Genomic DNA, 15,542 nt, shown 5'->3' with positions numbered 1-15,542 from the left:
GACTTTTCACTTATTTGTTTTTGTTTTTATTTATTTCATTTGATAAGTTGGGGTGTTGGAGTTTTGTTCATGGTCCATGGGTAAACCATACTCAACCCACAATGAAATGATTTTTTATATAAAATTCACATTTAACCCATTTTCATAATTTACCCAATCCAAACCGTTTAATTTAGTTTGAGTTTAGGTAAATCCATGGGTTGTGGGTTCATGTCTACCCCTACCCCAAGACAAAGGGGCTGGTTAAATTGTTACTTCGAAGTGGCTAGGGAGCAGATGCTGGTTTAATCAGTGGGTCTGAGGTGTTAGGGAATTGTTGTCTGCTAGTTCTTCAATTTTCTTTTTTTTTTTTTTAATTTTTTTTTAAGATTGCAACAAACCTGTATAAGATAAGCCCCAACTCCGCGGGATTAGTTTACACAGGTATTGCCGTATTAAAATCTTATTCTAATACAACAAGTGATGAAGCCAAACATGATATTATAATATATTAATACAATACAATGGCACAACCACAACCACCATCATTCAAGGTCAATATTTTTCTAATATATTTGTACAGAAGTTGTAACAAAATTTATGTACCATTAAATTAGAGTATTTAAATTGTATACAGTTCATTTAAATAGTAATAGGATTTTTTTCGACAATTATTATAGCGTTCAAATTTAAATTAATCCATCTAAACCAGTCGATTCAATTTTAATCAATCCAATTTCTTGAAATCAAATGAAAATTGGATCATATTATAGAATTTCGTTCAATTATTTTTTTAAAAAATCAAATTGAACTAAATTCGTTAATAAAAAATGGTAATACTTGCTATTTTTATTTTATTTTTATTATTCAATATTTAACCTTTTTTCTTCTCATTTCTCAATACTCCATTTATTTTTTAAAATAAATTTATCGTATCTTTTTCTTTTGAAGAAATGTAATGATAAGATACTTGAATAAATAATTTTTTTGTATAATATTAATTAAATGATTTAAAAATTAATACTAATAAATTACCAGCCCCTTTAAATAAATTGTTCAAAATTCAAATTAAGACCGCGAAACACACCCCCCTTCGTCGTCTTCTTCTTCTTCTTCTTCACTCGCTCTTTCTGTCTCTTTCAAAATTCTTTCAAAATCATTGAATATTCATTTCCATTTTCGATCTAAAAATCACAAACAATGGAGGAGTATTTGCAGTACATGAAGACTCTTCGCTCTCAAATGAACGGTACCTCTCTTTCTCTTGCTTTTAAATCTACCTTGAATTGAAATTGAAATGTTGAATTATTCGAATGTATGTTTGGAAAATAGATGTGGAAGACCAAGCAGCTAAGGTCTCTGTTGAAGAGCAAACGCAGATCTCCACTATTCAGTCCCTGGAAAACGACCTCGTTTCGGGTTCACTCTCTGTCCTTCTCCGGTTTCTCGTTTACTTTGAAAGTGATTCTTAAAAATTGTTTTTATTCTTTTATGAAGTGTATGCAGTAGTTGTGGTATTACTTTTTGTTTTTGAAAACTGGTTTGGTTGAAAGTGCTTTTATGATTAGGGTTTAGGAAAACTAAAAAGCACTTATTTGCTGCTTCATAAAAAAGCACTTTTTCCTAAATAATTTTTCCAGTGCTTTTTAATCCTGAAGATATTTTGTGTATTTTAAGTGAACGCTAGAAATTGAAGAAAACCTTGCTTTTGGCTAGTTGAAAGTAATTTTAATGATCTTGGAAGTGGATAGCTATTTTAAGGACAATTTTAGTCCTTCTTTTCAGCATTTCAAAATTTTGAATTTATCATATCTTAGACACAGTAGTTCTTATGGAAGAAGCTTTTTGTTATAGTCATTGTTTGTATTTATGAACGTTTTTTCATACTTTGCAGCAAAAACTGAAACAAAGAAATTTAAAGAAGATGCTGAGAAGATGACAATGGAAAAGGGTCAAATATGTGCTCAGATATTGGAAAAACAAAGGAAAATTGCCTCTCTCGAGTCTGATTCATCCACCCTTAGCCAGGTACTCATGATTCTAAATTTAATTGTACTGTGTAAAGTAAGTTAGAAAGACTATTTCTTAGGGTATGTTTGGAATCAAGGTGAATTTTATGCTTTAAGCTGCTGTTTGTAGTTTTAACTGCATTATATTTGTAAAATATAATCAAAACAAAAAAAGCAAATTCTATGCCAACTTTGGTGGAAGCTACAGTTATAGATTGCTACTGTTTTGAGATGCCACTCGTAGGCAAAAGAGTAAAAGGTTTAAAATTAAAATTACTTTTGAGGAAAACATATTAACTTTTTTCTGCCATAAATAATATGGTTTTGTACTGTTACCTATTTTAGAGGGAAATGGGCAAGTTAATAGACATATTATCATAGATATCCTCAAGTAAGCAAAAGTGTGAGCTGATTTCATTGTTTTCTCGTATTGTTTGCTATTTGGTTTTTACTCTGGTGTTCCGTCTAATTGTTGCCTTGCTGGTCTTTGAGAGTTGATCAATTGTATAAATTATAGACTTAATGGTATGGTGAATTTTGAAAGGAATGTCTTCTTTTAAGGGAAAAAAAGGTGTCAAAATTATGGGCCTTTCATCTGTGTAGGTTTGACTTTGTGATGCATCATGAGGGTTGGTGGCAAACGTTTAAGAGAACATTGAATTTTAGACATGGCTTCTGGCATTATACAGGCCATGTCATGGTAGAGGTTGTTAGCTTTTGAGGGTTATCACGTACTCTTCCAAGTAAATGAAAAATAGATATTCATGATTAGTCAAAGAAACATGTACTTCCAACTTTTTCTGTTTTCTTGATCTTGTTCCTACTCTTTTTGGACATACAGACGTTAGAGCTTATCACACAAGAAAGAGTCAGCATATCATCAAAACTTGTTGAGAAAAGGTAATTCACGAAATCAAATTGCATTGATTGAAGTCTACCAAATACTATGGATTATTATCTCCTTAATTTGTTTGGCTGTAACAGCAATTACTATAACAAGGTTACAGAAGATATCGGTAAAAAGTTACAGCTACAACAGGTTAGGTTCCCAAAATAATCTTCATTTGTTGTTCTAGTTTAATACTTCAATTTGCGGTCAACTATCTCCTTTATGTCTTGATAGGACTGGGTCAAATTTTGCATGACAAGAAAAGTTGGGGGGCCCATGGTAATTTCTTGCTAAATCTTTGTTTATTTAATTTAATTTTTCTTCAATGTATTTTTTCGTGCATTATATAAGAAAGATCATGGATATGAAAGCAAATGATCTTTTGAAATATGAAAGTAAATGATCTTTTGTGGTATTTTACTTGGGAATAATTTTTGTTGGTTGAATTTTGAAGATATCATATAGACCACATACATAAGAAAGATGTAATTCTGAGACTTTGATGGTGGTTTTGGATTCACTCTGGCTCCGTTATGTGCTAGGCATACAGTTGGGTTTTGGTTGTTACACTATTGGCTCCCCACATTTATGATAAGTCAATCTTTCATCTGTGTTTAAGAGCCAAACTGGACATGCTAGCTAGCTCCAGGAAACAAATAGCTTAACTAATGGTTGTTGAATATCCTTTTAGATTGCTTAAGGAGCTTTCCACTAAGTTTTTGTGGTTGTCTTGACCATTTGCATTGCCTGAGTGTGATGACAGGAGGAATTAAACACCACAGCTACAATTTTGGCTGTTAACAAAAGAAATTGTTCACAAATGAAGCTGTGTTCTCAAACAAATATTCCCAATGTTATATAATTAACAGGCATGTAAAATTGCTGCTTTTGTGTGTATGTGTGCAGTTTTTGGAAGTTTAAGAAACCCCCTCATATTTTTTATTCTCATAAACTAAAAGCTTGGTATGAGTTCCTACAAAATTTGTTCTGTATTTTTTTTTTTTTAATCGTACTGAAGATATTTAGATCTTCCTACTTTCTTCTTTCTTCCAGTGAATTCTTGTCATGATGCTCTTTGTATTTGCAATCTTTAACTAACAATTATGTAAGAGTGTTTGAGCTTTATGGTTGCTGACTTGCTATTGCTTGTGCGTCTTCGTTTTTGCTATTTCTTTCTCTTTAACTGTTTTAAGAATCTCAAACTTTTGTGCAGATAACATTTTCATGACTCTGATAACTTGAATCATGCAGGTCAAGGATAAAATTTGTGTGCAAATTGCTGAAACTGAAGGTCATACTCAGACTTTTTTTTTAAAATTTTTTTATCATACCTTATTTCTGGGTGGTCATTAAGGATAAGTTTTCCTTAATTACTTAAGTTCATGAGGAATCACAGTATAAAATCTTTATCTATTAGACATGTTCTGTTAATTGAAATATGCTGCAATTGTTCTAAGAAACGCTAAGTTATACTCATCTTTATTTTGCAAACACAAACAAGCTCTCTCACACTCATGTCCATATGTGTAGAAACGTACTTTCGTTCTCTTAATCTCTTGCTTCACATTGACATTATACAAATTGTGAGGCACACTCATTACATCTTTGAATTACGCACTTCTTCCTTGATAAAATGGTGAGATTTGATCATTAAAATTCTTTTCAGTTGTTAGAAAAGAGTAGTTCCAACTATTTGTTTTGTTGGTTATTGATCACAGTCAGCTACTTTGGACTAATAATGGGAAAGATGGGTTATTTTGGAAGAGTGGAGTAATATATATGTTGTTTGCAACTTTTATTTCATATATGTCAGTTTTTCGGTAGATTTAAGTGTAAGGGAGGCTTGATGGTCTCTTCAGAAACAACAAAAGCATGATCTTACTAAAGATTCTGACTGGAGTTTATTCCTCAGCAAAATTTAGGCATCACTAGTGCACCTGATCTGTCTGAGTTATTTTTCTTGATGAAGAAAATTTTGTCAATTAAAATGAAAATATCATTTCTTAGTAGCAATTTAGGAAGGTTTATCCATCTGTCAGGTGGCAAGGAAATCTTTAAGGTCTTTTCAGTTAAAAACATATGCATTCATGGAACAACATTTTTTACTACTCTTCCTTGTTTAGGCCTAGCACATGGACTCTCAACCCCTGAAATCTAATCCAGGGTTTAGGCCTTGCACAGGCAGGCATAGAGAGGGTTTTTTAAATTGGAATCTTCTGAATATGTTGCCAAGTTATGAAATGTGGGGGAAAGAAATAAAGAAGAGAAGTAAGGAAAGATTATTACCAAAAATTTTCATCCCAAAGGTGTAACATACAACTCCCAGAATATATTCTTGAAGAATTCTGGTTCTTCTAGGCAAACATCACTAATCTGAATCGTTTATTAACCAAAAGGAATTAGCACTTTGGCCTCATGTCATAATTCTCTTGCAGGAAAGAGTGGCATTGACAACCATCTCTTAATCAACAATATGGTAATAGATTTTGCCAATAGTCCTTAATATATGCGGCCTTGGCAATGTTCTAAATAATTATTGTGAAAACAGGGGAATGAAGCAAGGAACAACCTGATGGCCAGGTTGGACTCAGCCAAAGTCAATCTTGAAAGAATTGCACAGATGAAATCTAAACTTGTTTCAGACAACAACAAGGTTACTAATTCAAACAAGACTTTTTCCTGAATTTATTTTTCTTTTCTATTTTGGTCAATGGAACATATGCTGACTTCTGTGGAAGCACTACTTGCTTATAGAAAGACTGCATTACTTTATTTGATTTCAATTTGTTAAATTGTTGTCTTAAATCTTCGCCAACTGCTCTGCAAAAAGTTAAATTGTTTCCTTCCAATCATCATTTCAGTTGTTTGTAAATTCAATTTTGATTTTATGAAAGTTAATTGTAAATGCACTTATTTGAGTTGAATGGAAATAGTTTTAAATCCTTGATAGCTAATATATGCATTTGTTTTGCCGTGAGAGTAGATGGAAAATTCTTCCACAATTCAATTTGTGACTGCCTTTGCATTTTGGACTACATTACATATTGGGACAACTTTATTACAATTTTAATGTTTTCTGCTTCTTATAGTTGTGAAAATATGCAAATGAATCTGCTTCTTGTAGTTGTGAAAATATGCAAATGAAACTGTCTATAGATATATCTGGTTTCCATCAGTCAAAAAATAGTTCTTCAAAGGGCTATATTTATACATTGTTTGTTTTGATTTTATATCTTAAATATGTGTTCATGAATCTTAGTTGTGGTTTCAGATAAAGGAGTCAGTTGAGCAAGTGAAGAGCAGGGCAAACAAGTTTAACGTGTCTATACCCATTAACAGATAAACTTATTCATGTACATTCCTGCATGTTCATGCATACATGATTGGGCTTGTTGTTTAATTAAGCAGTGCATAGATGATTAATTTACAATGAAAAATATCCACAAACGACTGTGTTCTTCACTACCCAGAAAAACCGGATTAAATGCTATGGTTTGAAGTGATATCATTGGGTGTGTGGAGAGTTGTGGCTCTGGAGATTCTACTTTATATGCTCTTATATAGAATACTTATTTTTGAGTTATTTAATTTGTGGAAAATTATAGCCAGAGCTAATGGAAATGGATATAAAGACTCTGGAAGAGGAACATGGAACTCTTCTATCAGATATAGCTGGAGAAGCTGAATATCTGCAGTCTCTGCAGCATCAAATTGAGAAACTAGAGGTGAATATGGTTATCCACTTATGCTTTCTGTTATTAAAAAATGAGGCTCTTTATAATTTACTTCACCTGAGAATGACCTTTAGCTGTAGCCAAAGCAATGTTTACAGAAGCGTCCTTACTAGATGGCAACAGCAAGCATTTAGCTGTCGCATGCACTCTGTTTCTAATAAAAGTTATGATTGAGAAAATCAATGGCAATTGGAAAGTTAGTGATTGTGTCCCTTCGAGCTACTAGAAACCATCTCAATCTAGTATTTGTATTTGCTTTTCGGTTTTATTGTATTTTATTCCTTTCTTTTTTCTCTCTTATTAAATTTCACAATGAACATTTACCTTCTAATTGATGATTTCTTTGCTTCTGGCAGGGAATTTCTCATGTGATCAAATGTGCTTGTGGACAGGAATACAAAGTGAAAGTGTCTCTTTCTGCATAAAAGAGCACGATTCACATGAACCTTGGAGATCTCGAGGATTAAAAATGAAATCAGTGGTTGGCTAGAGTACACAACTCACCATACAGGTGATAGGTTGTGCAGTGGAACATAATATTGAGTCTTCTGAACTAACGATTTGATATGAATCTGATAGGAATTATTATAACTGATTATTTTTGTTGTTACCAAGCGTGTTTTAGCTTTTGAAGTGGTTTCTTGTTGGAAATAATTTTAGCTGTCTTTTGCTTTATGTTCCTGGTTAAAAGACTAATACACGATGATGTCATAAGGTAAAAGTGGTGAAACTTTCTCTTGTTCAAGCAGAATATTTTTTTGTCAAATATATGATTCTGCATTATAAAAATGTATATCTCTTGGATGTAGATATGAAAATTTGCTTCCGAGTCTCTTACAGTTACCTACTTATTGCAGGCACATTTTTTGCAGTGCTACATGTATAATTAATAAAATTGAAAAATTAACAGAATTGATCATAATTGAATAGGCATGCATAGTGGTACATTATGATTACTTAAATGGCGCATGAGTACTTGAGTATATCCATTCGAGTTCCTTTCCCACTAACTTAAAGAATCAGACTGGAAATCAATGCATGTAATTTACCACCCTTGCAAGTTTAAAAGTATATGTTTTATCGTACAATTGGAATTTCTGGGAAGTAGATATGTGTATTCTCCTATATATGGTAATTATATTCTTGCGTTTGCATTATCAATGAAAATATATGCACACGAAATTATTAAAAAGGAAAGGAAATTAAAGGTAGCAGTCACTTGATCTTAATAGCCTTCAAAGCTGCAGACAAATCCAGAGGCTCATAACTTTCCTCTATGTAGGCGATGTTAGGGCTGTCCGGTGGGACTACATCTTCTCTTTTGAAAGCATCTTCACCGTGAAGAAGTTTCTCACTTCCATACATTACGGAACCTCTTAGAATTAGGGTCTTGTGGAGGCCGACCAGCAGGTCTTCATAGTCTGTGTCTCCTTTTTCACCCACAAAAACAACCATTTTCGAAAGATCTATTCCCCACCTTATTGATAGATACCTGCATCACACACACAAGCATTCAATTTTGAGTTGGTTTTAGTTTCCACTTCGCTATAACAGATAAATCTTACTGAATGTTCTGCATGCAAAAATAATTTCTAGTTGAAAGAGGTCAAACCTGAGAGCTTGTATTCTTGATGCAAATAATGGTACCACATTTAACCTTGATCCTGCACGTGTGTAGACAAGGTTGCATCGGAAACCTCGCATCCGAAGCCTTTGACGAATATTGTCTACTTTTCGGGTCTGTCCATTGTAAGTTGTATTCATCATTAGGTTTATTAAAGATTAAATTGCATCTCTATCAAGGTTATACATTGTCATAAGTATCTTACCTCTGCTCCTGGTTTTATGCTATAAGATTGGCATCTGGAACTGCTTGCATCCACAAACCCAACGATGTCATCCTCTGCCCCATCTTCTGCCCTGGCAACCCTTGGGACCACAGACCTCACATTCTCCCCTGGCCATCTGTATTCCACATGAGCTTCATAGTCCCCATCAGCTACCATGTCTCTCCATGGAAAATATAATTCACTTCCACTATTGCAAACAATTGCATCAAAATCCTCAATATTTACTGTGCAACGTCTGATTGCTTCCATAGTCTCTCCTAAACTTGATCCAGTTACTAGTATGAACCCCACCCTGCCCAAGCCTAAACTCAATCCTGCTGCTTTCATCACATTCTTAATTGTTGCTTGAAAGGTCTCTGTGGTATTGCCATCACTATCATAGCAATCAGCAGCTATTACAAATAGCATCTGCCTTCTACCAGGACTGTGAGTGACACTGGCATTTCCATTGAAAGAAGCCTTTTGGGTGATGGCCTCTATGAGGTTTTTCTGTCTTGTTACTGCATCTAGCTCTGCATTAAGCTTGAAGTCTCCTTCCATGGAGAATCTCAAAGAGAAGTCCTCAACATCTCTTAGAGAGTCACTCAACGGTTCTCCAGGAATTGTCATGATCTCGAGATGGGAGTTTGGGTGGCGATTCCTGCTGTGTTCTACATGGGAGAGGTAGTTACGGCAGTGTTCTGGCCATGAAAAACGGTGAATATTCTTGAGGCCATTTTTTCGGCATTCACTCCACATGTTTTTGTCAGCAAGCAGCTTTAGAAGAGCGTCTGCTATGGCATTCTGATCATGTGGATCGACTAGGAGACCATTGTTAAGTGCCTAGTAAAACAGATTCCTCTGTTACAGTTAGTTTGGTAGAATATTATACTAGCAAGTCCAGTATGAAGATTATAATAGACTAGTGGATCCAAAGGGCATGCTGAAATTCTATATAGGAAGAAGTTTAGGCCAGTTAAAAAAACTGACCTACAGACTAGGACATTTTGGGGTTAAAATATAGATGGAATAATACCTTTCATCGGCTAATTTAGTGTATTTAGTGAACATGTTTCTACTTCGAAATTTAACTAGAGTATAGATGGACGGTTAATGTGGGCAAATGCGGTATCATGGATGGTCAAAATTCTATAGAGATTTTAGTGGCTCATATAAGATTTTTCTGCAAGGATTTTGGAAGAATTAAATTACTGAGTTTAGGTGAAATAACTCTAAATTCTGCATAGTTTTCAGCAACGCATGCTTTTTTATACTGACACATGCTTCTACAGAGTGAGAAATTCAGAACCTTCAGAATGTCAACGGGTCCACCATTTTTTGTGGCAACAACTGGTAAACCATATGCAGCTGCCTGCAAAGACATACAGTTGAATGTAATTCAGAATGAATGGAATTGTTAAAACTTTTGGCTTAAATGCTGAATTTTGATGCTTTAGAAGTGCAGTTCTGTAATTACTCTTTTCGAAAGATTCCTAAGACTGCTTAGTGGAAGTTGTTGTCCATGTAAGCTTTCTGAGAATAGAACACTGAATCTTACCTCTATGATCGTGAGACCGAATGGTTCCACAAGGGCCGGATTGATGAAAACCCCCTTCAAGAGACAAAGCCACCATAGAAGTATTACTGTTAGCAGATTTAATGTTGCAGGGAAGAAAAAGGTGTTAATATGTGTCTTTTCTCTAACTTCTAGATAGTAACCAAGCTGATATGTTGTTGATAACTTTATCATCTGAAGTTGTATTGATGGAGACAGCATTATAAGGATTGTAAGACCTAATGTAAGTTGTTGATTGGACCTATGACAATGTACCACAGGTGGAGGCTGTGCCATTTTAGAATAACTTAGATAAATGAATATTATATGAGTAAGCTAATTTAGGTGACCACATGCTCAATTAGTAGATGCAAAATACCTTTGTTTTTGCAGCCAGACGATAGATATCGGGAACGTCGGATTGTTTATGATGCTTAGGATAGGCCACCTGACCATACAAGTCATACTTGTCAATGAGCTTGAGTACTGTTGTAAGAACAACTGAGCTGCTATTAGACATGTCTTCAATGTCATCTCTGTTTCCCAGTATTAGTGTCTGCATCAACAGTGATAAAGAATCAGTCAGCAATTTTGACAATTTTGTTATAGCCCTTTCTGAATTGAGACATCTTTTTACCATGTTAGCTAGTTCTCTGAGGGGCTGGCATTCCCCAAAAGCCTTGAGCAATGTGGTGACATTTTTCTTGGGGTCAGGACGGGACAATGCAAGTATAGTTGGCTTGTGAGGATTTGTGAAAAAGCGCATCACCTGTGATGCAATGTCAGATTAGAGAATGGGATAGGATTCAAGTAATTTCTTTTAATGTACCAGGGCAGTTCATGTCATTTAGGATCATTTATGGAACAAAAATTCGAGAAAGAGAGATCTTAGTTTGTTGAAGAGAAAGATGTTTGACCTCAGACCACATTGGAGGGAGATTCCTTTTGCTTTGAGTTCTATCATTGCCAATTAATGACTTCAGGTCAGTATCACCCCCCATTGTGTCTTGTGTTGTAACATAGCTGAAGTCCATGCCTGGGGGTATAACCTGATTGAATATTTGCATCAATAGCATGTGAGCTCGCATTTCATTATCATAAAATACAAAATCCAGAGCATTGCTTACTAGTGTGGATTATAAACTGTAGATTCTTCCTCTTTTATAAAATGCAGGTATCTGAATCTGAGATTTGATGCCATATGCAAATAACTAGCAGCACGGCTTAGCATAGGTGGGTTCATGGCATCTAGCCGGGTGCCTAAGCCTAAAGGTGACTCTGTTTATCATATCTTAGCAAATTCATTGAAGTGATCTACTTTTGGTTCAGAGGTTGCAATATGCCTGTGGCTTGAAGCTTAGTTGTTGAGAATAATTACTTTATGCTGTAATTTTTTTTTTCTCCATCAGAACAAATCTTTTCTGGCCATAGTTTAGTTTATTTGCTTAAAAACTCAAGTGATTCGTTACTTAAGGCTGAGGAAATTCAAAAGGCTAGGATTTTGATCATACCACCATCCTTGGCATGAATCGTCCGAAGCAGCTCACTCCACGCTGTCTTCGAACCCTAAGCTTCCTCTCCAACTTGAGATCAAACCCGTCATACAAGCCCCATTGCATTTCTATCTCTTGCCTTGTGCTAGTGACCACCATCTCAGAGGCATCCAGTCCCAACTCCTCTGCCTCAATCCTCCTCATTATCTTGTAGGATGCATTTATGTCCTTAGGAAGCCTGCCTTGTTTCAGCAATTGCTCGAACTTATTCCGCCCCAATGAGTGCCCTGTCAGCACCATCGGCACATTCAAGGCACCGGACAGGTGTGCCGCCACCTCTCCGGCATCCGCATAGTGGCCGTGAATCACATATGGCCACGTTGGTTTTCCTCCATTGACTTGTTCACCTATTGCCCTTGCCATGTTGACAATGTGGTTTAGAGCACCGTCAACAAACTCATGAATGTACGGCCAAAGTGACTCTTTCGCTATGTACCTGCACCAAAAACGTTTTTATCTGGATCAGTACAGAGTTTATAACATAAATTCGGATCCTCTCGTTCTCCTAACTCAAAATGAATGAAGCAATTACTTATCGCGTGCGCCACATGGGATGCGGATAATATAGGCACCGCAACTGCCGGTGCCGTCCGACGGGCATGATAACATCTCGTTCGGTTCACCATAGCTAGAATCTACTTCCGGTGAGGCAATTTGTCTTGTCAGAAGATCCACTCGATACACACCCTCTGTGTTGGCTAAGGCTCGGGCAAGTTCAACAACATATTTCACCTGAAAATTGCAACAAAAATGTACTCAAGTATTTGTAATGGAAATATTTTACACCCACCCACTTAAGACTTTTTTTTTACCCACTCTCTTTTATCGAGTGTATGAGACTCATCTAGTTTTTAAGTAATGCCCATATTTTTATTTTTGCATTTAGTAAAAAATAAATGGAGTCTGTGTAACATAAACTACCTGACCACCGGTATCAGAATCTCTTCCAAGTTCCATATTGTCTCCACGCACCAATCCATGCATGCTACAAGAAAATTTAAACTTGAGAGTGAAGTCTATATTCTAATTATTATAGCAGTTAAGGCAATTTTTTTTTTAAAAGAAAAAAAAAATTGGTAAGATATTTTGAAATCGTTTGATCCAAAAGCTTTGAGCAAGCAAGCAAACAAGATGAGAATGTAATAAACATTAGTTGGAAGACACATCTAAAGAAGTTTCTTAATGTGGAATGAGCTTTTGTGGATTAAGCACGAGACACAAAATTATACAACTATTTAGATAAATGCTTCCTGTTAGGTCGACTGACACTTTACGGCTTTTAAGGTTTTAGATAAATGATAAAAAATTTATGTGCAAGTTCTGACTTAGGAGGTAACAAATTATTATAAAAATTATTGAAGATAAGTGGTAAACTCAAATGCCAATATTAGTATTAAATGTCTTAAGCTACCTGATCAAGACAATGTAAAGGTTCCTGCTAGACTTATCATCCTCAGACCAAATTTGCATATCGGAATTGATTCTAGGAATTTCCTTGAGAGATTCTGAAGCATTTATTGAATCCCCCTTCTCCTTCTCCCCTTCAGATAGCTCGGAAAGGTCATCGGCGGCATCATTACGACCTTGCTCGCGCTCGAGCCGCCTCTTCGCAAGCCTCTGTGCATCCTCCCATGCAATCTGCGAACATAAATCCAACCATATTTATCTTTGTAATCCAAGGAGTAAACATTTTAATGAATAAATATGGTTGCTCTATTATCGTTTTATTAACGTTTCCACAATGCAGCTTGTAACGATATCATAGTCTTTCTTTAACATGCCAATATTAATGCAACCCTCTGCATATTATTACTTCACATTTATTATACGTATTTAGAAGTACAAAAATGTAAGCAAAATTCAGTAGTGAATGCATTTAATTAATAAATTTTAATCTTTTAACACTTCTCCCTTCATACATAAATTTAGGGGGAAAAAGAATAAGCTTATGCTAGAGATGTCCGTGACTCGTGATACCTCACATCCCTGGTGAGAGTATATATCTCATAATAATAGCGGAAATGCATTTTGGTTCTAAAAATCAAACTATAATGAATTGTGTGGATAAAGTAAAAAATTTCGACATTAGGCTAGGTGTTCTAATATATGTATGTGACATTTAATGCACGGCCAAACCCAATTAGGACCCATAAGTCTCTTCTGGGCTTCTATATTGTTTCAAGTTTGACCCGATTTCAATTTTAACACCCTTTTTAGATTTAGGTCCTTATCATCAACATATTCAATCGTTCTGGGCTTTTTAAAACTATGCCCAATTCCAATATTTATTGAATTAACTCAATTATCCGGCTTTTATTGTTTGAAAACACAATTATCCGTCTTACAGTTTTAAATTTACAAAGGTATCCCAAAAATTCACCGTTTTAGCACATACCAAATAAATTAAAGATAAAAATACGCAAAAATGTTTTCGGCATATATTATCTTTTTCAAAATATTTTAGTTAAATTTGTTCTAAGCTTCCTCTAGATAAAATTCTTACGTCCACCAATTTCATGTACCAGGGTTCACCGATTGAGTAAATTGATAACTCGGTTTAATTTGTTTTTTTAATGGTACAATTGAATTAAAATTAAAATATACATAGAAAATCAACTTAAAAACACACATTTCTACAAATCAGTTCAGGTTTGGTTTACAAATTTTTAGACGGAGCCAAATTCTAGCTGCTCATATCACGAATGTAAAAGACAAAATGCCAAAAGAGCCATATTAGAATTTTTATCCAATTTAAAAATTCTATTTTAGATTAAACATAAATGTATCTTTCATTAGTTAAAAGTTGACAATAAAAAAAGTGAAGGAGAAAATACGAAAAAAAAAAAGAACTTTAGGTTGAAAATTGGAAGGAAAGTGACATACTTGTTTCTTTTTACGAGCAAGATGCCAAATGCGCCAGCACATATTCTCAAGCCTGTTACTCCTTTCACGAGTATTCCTTGTTGCTATTACCTGCAAAAGAAAACATTCACATTCATTCATGCACCTTCATTCATTACTTCATTCACAAGTTTCTCATTTTCATTTCTCCTTTTCTTTTTTTTTTTTCCTTTTTTTTACTAAATTTAAATTTTATAAAACTAAATAAAATCAATTAATGAGTAGATGATCTTAGTTGTGATAGACATGTTTATAATGCTATTATTGTGGATCACTATGATTGTTTTTTAATGTTAATTTTATATTTAGTTACAAGTTAGTAATTAAATTTAAAAGAATTTTATCGAAACTTCTCAAGGATTGTAAAATTTATCAAATACGTATGAAAGTATTAGAGAGTTATCATTGAGACCCATGTCTGTAATTAACGCTGATAGACACAATTTAATCATGTATATAATCTTCACTTGTTCAACCGATAATCGATTGTAATAATAATAATTTTTTTTTTAAGTTTTAGTTTCACCAACAAAAAGAAAATTAATTAATTAATATCATGTGGACCCGTAAGAACCAATTGTTGTCAAGGGTCCTATCAAAAGAGATCAGCCAATCTTGTACTTGCAAACACTGCCACACAATAAGTATTGGGATTTGGGATATATTCTCATTCCCTATTTTTATTTCCTTTTGTTGTTATTCATTATTTTATAATATGACTTTTAATAATAATTATTATTGTTATTGCTTTTAAAGTATGGGATGTGAAACATAAATTATGTTAGTCCCTTGTCTCCTAAAATTTAAATCTAGGTGGCTGATTAAATAAAATTATTTGAAAATCACTTGATTAAATTCCTAGAGATTACAATATAACTTATTCCTTCAATCTTTTTCAATAAAGATTCTTTAATCTCAACATGATTAGAGATTTTGAATACATACTTACACATACTTTAAGACAAAAAATAAAAAATAAAAAAAAGATCACATTTTATAGAAGTAAACTAACTCTCGTATAAACAATCATACAAAAAATTATATAGATAAAAAATTGAATTTATCAGTCATTGGGCTCGGTTTATCCTGCAGT

General features: G+C 34.2%; 2 protein-coding genes across 2 annotated transcripts in view; one reads left to right on the top strand and one right to left on the bottom strand.

Annotated features, from left to right (window-relative positions):
- Positions 1-1,121: 1,121 nt before the first annotated feature.
- On the top strand, positions 1,122-7,329 carry LOC18049261. Its single transcript, XM_024187158.1, has 12 exons — positions 1,122-1,228; positions 1,312-1,398; positions 1,874-2,007; positions 2,830-2,888; positions 2,973-3,027; positions 3,112-3,156; positions 4,129-4,168; positions 5,313-5,353; positions 5,426-5,530; positions 6,149-6,196; positions 6,483-6,602; positions 6,968-7,329. The coding sequence occupies exons 1-12, from the start codon at positions 1,180-1,182 to the stop codon at positions 7,034-7,036; spliced, it is 852 nt and encodes a 283-aa protein (XP_024042926.1). The 5' UTR covers positions 1,122-1,179; the 3' UTR covers positions 7,037-7,329.
- A 461-nt stretch (positions 7,330-7,790) lies between these two features.
- LOC18049259 (probable sucrose-phosphate synthase 4) overlaps positions 7,791-15,542 on the bottom strand; it is an 8,361-nt gene continuing 609 nt past the window's right edge. The window contains exons 2-14 of the mRNA XM_006441717.2: positions 14,432-14,521; positions 12,960-13,186; positions 12,470-12,533; positions 12,081-12,280; positions 11,507-11,984; positions 10,913-11,044; positions 10,633-10,764; positions 10,375-10,551; positions 9,999-10,052; positions 9,750-9,812; positions 8,441-9,283; positions 8,224-8,351; positions 7,791-8,103 (exon numbers count right to left, since the gene is read on the bottom strand). Coding sequence (XP_006441780.2) covers positions 7,827-8,103; positions 8,224-8,351; positions 8,441-9,283; positions 9,750-9,812; positions 9,999-10,052; positions 10,375-10,551; positions 10,633-10,764; positions 10,913-11,044; positions 11,507-11,984; positions 12,081-12,280; positions 12,470-12,533; positions 12,960-13,186; positions 14,432-14,521 — 2,865 coding nt within the window. The 3' untranslated portion in view covers positions 7,791-7,826. The remainder of the gene's footprint in view (positions 8,104-8,223; positions 8,352-8,440; positions 9,284-9,749; positions 9,813-9,998; positions 10,053-10,374; positions 10,552-10,632; positions 10,765-10,912; positions 11,045-11,506; positions 11,985-12,080; positions 12,281-12,469; positions 12,534-12,959; positions 13,187-14,431; positions 14,522-15,542) is intronic.

Source organism: Citrus clementina, unplaced genomic scaffold (assembly GCF_000493195.1).
Source record: "Citrus clementina cultivar Clemenules unplaced genomic scaffold, Citrus_clementina_v1.0 scaffold_3, whole genome shotgun sequence".
In the NCBI taxonomy this organism is placed as follows: Eukaryota; Viridiplantae; Streptophyta; class Magnoliopsida; order Sapindales; family Rutaceae; genus Citrus; species Citrus x clementina.
The sequence above is the reverse complement of the archived record's forward strand: the minus strand, read 5'-3'. Positions and strand labels throughout refer to the sequence as shown.

Excerpts from the sequence above, each read along its gene's own strand:
- LOC18049261 (XM_024187158.1), top strand. The coding sequence starts at position 1,180 with ATGGAGGAGTATTTGCAGTACATGAAGACTCTTCGCTCTCAAATGAAC. Across the intron at positions 1,229-1,311 it reads TCTTCGCTCTCAAATGAACG|ATGTGGAAGACCAAGCAGCT; the intron begins GTACCTCTCTTT and ends TTTGGAAAATAG. Across the intron at positions 3,028-3,111 it reads AAAAGTTACAGCTACAACAG|GACTGGGTCAAATTTTGCAT; the intron begins GTTAGGTTCCCA and ends ATGTCTTGATAG.